At 37.8% G+C, this 7,454-nt stretch overlaps 1 protein-coding gene across 3 annotated transcripts; it reads right to left on the bottom strand.

Annotated features, from left to right (window-relative positions):
* Positions 1–2,333: 2,333 nt before the first annotated feature.
* On the bottom strand, positions 2,334–5,509 carry LOC109015873. Of its 3 annotated transcripts, XR_004797941.1 has the most exons (4): positions 5,204–5,509; positions 4,005–4,165; positions 3,836–3,910; positions 2,334–2,644 (listed from the first exon to the last, which is right to left on the bottom strand). XR_004797941.1 is itself a non-coding variant. In XM_018998318.2 (3 exons), the coding sequence occupies exons 1-3, from the start codon at positions 5,420–5,422 to the stop codon at positions 2,519–2,521; spliced, it is 420 nt and encodes a 139-aa protein (XP_018853863.1). In that variant the 5' UTR covers positions 5,423–5,509; the 3' UTR covers positions 2,334–2,518. The 3 variants fall into 3 exon arrangements, 1 of the variants encoding a protein (XP_018853863.1); XR_002000005.2 differs by having other exon boundaries at positions 3,836–4,165; XM_018998318.2 differs by lacking the exon at positions 4,005–4,165.
* Positions 5,510–7,454: the final 1,945 nt, after the last annotated feature.

The following is a 7,454-nucleotide window of genomic DNA, read 5'->3' as shown; positions in this document are numbered from 1 at the left end:
GACCGCCACCCTTGAGGAGGTTCCCCCGCAAGCGCTAGTCCTTCTTTGCAGCCAAGGAGTGGGGTAGTCAATGACCCTAGGCGTGAGGGGCCCTCGACATCATCAACGTCTGACACCCCCTGACCTCTTCCCATTGGGCTATTGAGTGGCTCAGCGCCCTGGAGCGGGGAGGGCCTTTCCACATCTCACCCTTTGGGGTTGAGGGCAGATGGAACAAGGGCCAAGGCCATATGGGAGATGGCCGGTCAACTCAGGAGCCTTCTTTCTTTAGTAGGGCTTTTCTCGTCTTCTTTGATTTGTAGTAGTAGTTTTTGTTTTTTTTTTTTTTTCTGTCTAACCATTTGACAGGGATTTGATTTATTGGCGGCCTGGGTTGTGGATGGCCAAGCTGAGGTGGACAATGAGGCTCGCGACTGGCATAGTCTCAATGAGCGGGCCTTCCACGAAATCTTCAAGCTTAGGGCTGCGAAGGAGCATGCTGAGTGGGCCTTTGCCGAAGTAAAGGCCTGCAATGAGTCCTTGCTGGAGGTCATTGGTCACCTTTATGGGAAAGTGTCCAACCTCCGCAAGGGTATGAGGGAATTGAGGCAAGAAGTGTCCCACCACCAGTCCGAAGTCAGGGCCATTGAAGAGTAGAGGAAGCTGGAGTAAGGGCGGGCACTTTGCTTGGAGAAGGAGTTGAAGGAGGCGCAAGAGTGTTGTCTAGGCTAGTGGCCTCATTGGCGGAAGCCAAGGAAGCTCGTCGCGACTTGGACAAACATATCAGTGACCTCTAGTTCGAGAAAGGGGCGCTCACTGCGAAGAACACTGAGCTCAATATGGACAAGGACAAGGCAGAGGACAAGTACATGGAGATGGGCGAATCCCACTCACAGCTCAAGAAGGAGCTAAGGTCTTGTGAGGGACGAGCGAGGGAACTAGGGCCTGAGCTCGCCATTGCTAATGGGAAACTTGCTAGGCTCTCTTCCAAGTTTGCGGTGGCCAAGCAGCATCATAACCAAGCCTTGAGCCGCAGGTACACCCGAGGACTGGAGAAGATGATGGGGCATATGGTGGCAAACCCTCAAGACAATCCCGGGACTTTGGACCTGGGCATGTTTGTGCCCGACTGGAAAGATCTCGACTCCCTCGACCCCTGTTTCGTGATCTGTAAATTAACCAAATCCAAAAGGATTTTGTAATAAGTGACACCTAGTAACACATGAAGTTTCAAAATCTTCAATCATGCTGCTCTAAAATTGTAAAGATAACAAGTTTACTAGACTTCATGAGATCAATCTAGTTGAAGTAAAACAATAATAACTTTTGATCTAAAAATAAAATGAAGCTTACCTTGATGGCTTTGGAAAGTAACTCAAAGACCTACAATTAATGTTTCATAAATATCTTCAAATCCCATTGTTTAGTAGGCCGAAATAGTTCGAGAATTAATTTCGTCAGATCTCACAGGCTCGACATAGATTAGTACTCACTACAAAAAAAGGGTAATTTACCGGCGTCACATAAACGCCGGCAATTGCACAATAAATGCCGGTAATATTTTTACCGGCATTTGTTTACTGGCACAACCCAAGCGTCGGTACTTAAGGGTCGGGAATATTATTTGCCGACATTTATGTAAACGCCACCATCCTATTTTTGGATACTGACGTTTTGTTTATTATGTTACTGACATTTTCAAATGCCAGCAATTAACTAGTTCCTTTCCAATATTTTTTTTCACCGGCGTATACAAGTGTCGTTAATATTTGTTTCAGCCGACGTTTAGTTGCCGACACTTACAAATGTCTGTAATCATTTTTTAATTTACTGACGTATATAAACGTTAGTAAATATTTTTTTTACTTGCGTTTTGTAGATCATGCTACCGACACTTACAAATGCCGATAATCATTTTTTATTTTACTGACGTCTATAAACGACTATAAATTATTTTAGTATTGACATTTTGAAAAATGTTATCGGCATTTATAAATGCCAATAATTATTTTGTTAGTATCAAAATAGGCACCCACCAATCGAGATAGTTTATTTTATCGACGTCTACAAGCGTCAGCAAATGTTTATACTCCCGACGTTCTAGAATATTTTATTGACACTTACAAATGTCAAATATTTTACCGACTTTTTCAAATGCTGATAAATTACAATCCCAACATTTTAAATATTGTATTATTCACACTTGTAAATATTGGTAATTGAACGATTTAAATTTACAATATATCATCTACAAAATTTTAAAATGCACAAAAATAAACACCCACAAACAGAAATAATTTTATTTATTTCACCTCTTTGGGAAAAAAAAACTAATAAAAAGTATTATCGGCTTCTTCCTTTTGTTATTAGGAAAAAATAAACTATAAAAAAAAAAAAAAAAGATAAGGCCTAAACAGGTGATTCTGCAGGTAATACATAAATTATAAATTTTCTATATACAATGAAACTATCTAATTTCCAAAGTGTAATACAAAAAAATAATTCATATTCTAGTAATCCAAATAGAGCACCACAATCTCTAAAAGAGGGAGACTTTGTCGTTGGATCTGACCAACTTGCAACTCTTTACACGTTCCACTCCAAAAAGGATATATGACATTTTTAATCTGGAGGTTACATCTTGCTGGTGTTCGACCCATTCTACCTGCTCCAAAAATAAAGAGAAGGCTTTAATAAGGGAGAGAGTTATAAAGAGATAAGATGGAAACAACTTATGCAAGCCTAATGATTACTTTGCCGTTGAATAACCAAGCCCCCATTGCCATTTTGCCTTTTGCTATTGGTCCCCTGTATGTATGTTGAATAGAAAATGGCAACACTTGTTGAAATGAAAGAATTTCATCTCATAAGCTATAATACTGCCATGTAGTGGGACCTTTACAAGCAAAAAGGAATTTCTCTCCGTTCTTTTAGGTACTTTTGAATAGAATTTTCTTTTGTTTTCCACAGGATAAGCTATGCATTAATGGTCCCTGCCTGCCCGATCCCTAGCTATCTAGCTAGCTCTAAGGTCACTTCAAGGTTGAATAAATAATCTCTCTTCATCATTTGATAGATCGGTAGTCTAAAAACAAGTTAAAACGTTGTTCACATGAAGCTCCAAAGCATGACAGTTACATTAATAATTAGCTCAAAGTTCAAATTGATGGAAACATCATATTAATTTGTACTATACACCGATTACAAATAGCAATGAAATAGTATAATTTATATTCCAAGATCACCACTACCACCAACACTAAACATTTAAGGGTAAAAATACATGACCAAAACTCTTTGCATGCAGCTGATCTGTTAACAATATTTGCAGATTTTCAGTTCCTCAAACTATTTTTTTCTATCCCACTTACCATGCATCTAACATAGTTGATAGAAATGATGAAATTTTCTTGAGTAGCAATGGCAGGACTGGGGGCTAGAATCCTAGATGCTTTATGGTCGTATATGGTCTCATATTATTGGTAGGACTGCACAAAGTCTTTATGGTCTTATATTATTGCATTTTCTTTATGGTCTTATAGAAGTCGTTAACATCAGTTGTGCATTTGTGGTTTCTGTGATGCTGCTTGTCTGTATCGGATTCTCTTTACATCTTATGGTACTTCCTAAACTAAGGCATTTTCCATCAAGAAAGTATATGACGGGTTGACCAGCTCAATCATAATCCTAAATTAACAAGTCCCATATGGCCCCTGTTATGGATGGATAAGCACATCTTTTTCCATAATAATTGTGCTCTGTTATCCATTCTTTCCCTCAACTATATGAAACAACGCTCGTTCTAGAAACAGTTGCCCATATAAAGACATCAAAAATATGCTAAAGAGAACTTAACTGGTTCTCTGATGCATTTGAAGCCTGAAGGGCTCGGTAAGCAACAACACAACAAAGCAGTTCTGGAGTCCCCACCCTGCAAGATTACAAACAAGATTGGATATTAACTACAAGTTGATACTAGTATGATGAGAAGGCTAGGAAACCAACAAGTGCATCATGTAGAATACGAGTAAGCTTGGAAACATGAAACAGGATGTTGATCATTTATGACATTCACAAGGGCCGAGAGGGACTTGTTGATCATATTGCTTCTTCGATAACTTTTCCTTCAGCCCTAGTTTTCTCCTATCCTGCCAAGTCCACGATGAATAGCTTTCCAGCCTTCATCCTGTGCACAATTTTGCAATGTCCAAAAAAAAGCACTAGTAAAACAAACGTGATCAAGGAGTGTAGAGAAATTTGACGTGGGCAGCGACCACAATCATCAATCAACTGGATACTAAGATAAGCATATTAGAAAAGAGCCCAGAAATAAATACACCATCCGAATGAGTCGGTTCTCATTCTTTCCACCAGTTTGGTTCCCGAGAAAATGTGAAGAAAATAAAAAGGAAAAATTCCGAGTATGTTTGTGGCAGTGAATAGGCAACCAATTTGGGTTTCACAAGTGGCACAGTTGGTGATACTGGGAGCGCCTGGGAGAAAGTGAAGCTGGAGGCAGGGGTCCTGGGGGTTTGCTAAGTTAGAGGAGAGACTTTGCTGAGTTGCAAGGTAAAATTGTAAAACCTGTAAAAGTTTAAACCTTGACCAAAGATATGATGATCAATCAGATTAAGGTTCCATGCAAGTGAGAACTTTTTATTAATACAGAAACAGAGGAGTTCCTTTACTCTTGTATCGAATAAATCTTATATATGATTGCTCATAATCTAATAATCCAGATCATCACTAGCTCGCTGTTACCCACCCCACAAAGCCTTTGCAAGTATCATCAAAAGCCGAGACCCAAGAGGACCTTCGAAAATGGCATAAGAGTATGGAAACAATATAAAAGAGATGGAGGCCATCGAAGATCGCCCTCAGGTCCACCATTCTCTACTGGTGCATGAATTTCTCTGTGGACCCTCCAAAACCCATCGATTCCAACACCACGGAAAAGTTCGTCCGTGCATTAGTGGAGGCTGAGGCCAAGAAACGAGGTTCCCAGAACAAGAACCAAGCCCAAAAGGTCATAATCTAAGACCTTTTCATGTGAAATAAAAGCATTGTCTTTCTCTCTTGTCGACCGAGTTTATTAATGATGGCATAAACAAGCAAATTTGAGTAGTTGAATCTGACAAAGTAAATCATGGGATTGAAAAGCTTGTATATAGTTTTCGGAACGAAATCTCTCACAGAAGGAAAAGAAAAAGGAAAGAAAACTTACCATCCAAGTGTGCCAATGCGAAGCAAAATTTCCTGCATTCCAAACCCAGAGCATGTCCATCACGTACGACGATCTGGCCCTCCTTGCCGAGTCCTTCCCCTCCTTCAAAGAGCTCGTTAGCGTCTGCTGCGATGGCTTCAGTACGAGTGGCCTCGCCCTCATTGCCAGCGACTGCAGGTACGTACTCCTTTTCCTTTGTTTCTCATAAGCATCCAACATACAACCGCCCAACAGCCCATCTCCACTACTGTCGCACGCCCACCTCTGAAATGCACTTAAAAGAAATGCATTTAATTAAAATGCATTTCAAACACTTATCTGTCGCACGCCCATCTCTTTGTGAATATTGAAATTTATTTTGGAGCCAGTATTCGGCGCCAAGGTGAAAAGCGAAAATGTCTATAAGCGTTGCCGCCAATGTTTAAAATTAAAATATGCGGCATTTCAAACACTTATCTGTAAAATATGAAAAAGCTATATAAAAATAAATAAGCTATATAAAAATAAATAAATACTATAATCACAAAGAGATTATATAACTGTAATTTTATAAATTGATGTAATTTGATATAATTCGTTAGATTATATATAGTTTTATATAATTTTTTAATCTTAAAGTTGAACATTTTATTGTATGTGATTAATATAAACTATATATATCTTAAGGATAAATAAATTTTATAACATAATAAATTATAATATATATTATTTTTTATAAATACATTTTTATACATTTGATCATGTACATTCATATAATATATATATATATATATGTAACCATCATATTCCACAAACGTATATGTGGCCAAGCGTATTATTACTAACATATATAATTTTATATATAAATAAGTTAGAGACTAACATATTATCACTATCATATTATCACTAACATATATAATCAAATACTATATCACTATATGATATTATTATATATATATATTTATATATACTAATACTCTTAGTAATCCATTAAATATAAATAACTATATAAACACTGTAGTATTAGTAGTTATATTAATACGATATTACTATATAATCCATTATATATCACTATATCACTATGGTATAGTAATACTAACTATATAATCTACTAACTACTATACTAAAATTAGAAAAATCGAATTGAACGGGATCGAAACGGGTAAAATCAGAAGTACCGGTTTAGGGGTATAACCAGTGCGATATCGGTTATTCAAATCTAAAGTAGGTATTAACTCTATAGAATTAATGTATATAGTAATCACATATATATATAGCATATACTTATATTGAAGTATATAACTTATGTTCAACTATACAGCTTGCAGAAGTGTTACTAATTATGTCATATATATTATAGTATCACAAATTATTAATCAATTTTACATATACTTAATACTAGAATATGTACTAGTACAGTATATAATAGAGTAATTGCTAAATGTTCTTTCAGGACATACTTAAAAATAACTTATACCAATATATATATACTACTTTATGTCTTAGAGAAATTATAATTAATACTTAGATCTTGATACTTAATTGGTTATACTATAATTAATTAGTAGTTCCACAACTATGTTCCAATTATGGATAGTATTACTATGCTGCCTAGCATGTATCGCTTTAGGGGTGAAAACCGACGTTGTCGGCGCGGTTTTTGGGCAAAACCGACGCCGACCGACGGCTGGAAAAATGGATGAGGTGCCGACCGTAACCGGTCGATGGCGAGGAGGACACCGATCGAGGCAGTTCTCTGCCGGTTCTCGGTCGGCGTCGGTTCTTTGACAGTTCTAGTGAGATAATTATGAGAGAGAATGAGAGAGGGAGAGATGCATAGGAGAGAGAGAGAGTTACAGAAGAGAGAGAGAGAGAGGGTTACAAAGGAGAGTTCGGGGAAGAAGAAGATCGGGGGAGAAGAAGAATACTCTTAACGAAACGACGCCGTTTCACTTAAGTTTAAGTGGAACGGCGTCGTTTCAGACTTATTATTTTTTTCTTACGTCCTTAATAAAACGACGACGTTTGGTTTAATGCCAAACGGCGTCGTTTCCAGTATCATTTGCAGTACTTATTAACTAAAACGGCGCCGTTCAACTTAAACTTAAGTGGAACGACGCCGTTTTGATAAGGGTATATTAAAAAAAAAAAGATTTTATTATATCGGTCGGTTCAGCGGTCCGGTCCAGTTTCAAATCGAGACCGAACCGCTGAACATCGGTTTCTTGAAATTTCCACCGCACGCCGACCGGTTCTCCACCGGTTCCGGCTG

The sequence above is a fragment of the Juglans regia genome, chromosome 13, assembly GCF_001411555.2.
Source record: "Juglans regia cultivar Chandler chromosome 13, Walnut 2.0, whole genome shotgun sequence".
NCBI lineage: Eukaryota > Viridiplantae > Streptophyta > Magnoliopsida > Fagales > Juglandaceae > Juglans > Juglans regia.
This window is presented reverse-complemented; position numbering and strand designations above follow the sequence as displayed.

What these genes read in the sequence shown, in the direction of transcription:
- LOC109015873 (XM_018998318.2), bottom strand. Translation starts at nt 5,422, where the DNA reads ATGTTGGATGCTTATGAGAAACAAAGGAAAAGGAGTACGTACCTGCAG. An exon ending in CGCATTGGCACACTTGGATG is followed by an intron (nt 3,911 to 5,203) that starts GTAAGTTTTCTT and finishes GTAATCTTGCAG; the next exon opens with GGTGGGGACTCCAGAACTGC. An exon ending in TCAAATGCATCAGAGAACCA is followed by an intron (nt 2,645 to 3,835) that starts GTTAAGTTCTCT and finishes TTTTTGGAGCAG; the next exon opens with GTAGAATGGGTCGAACACCA.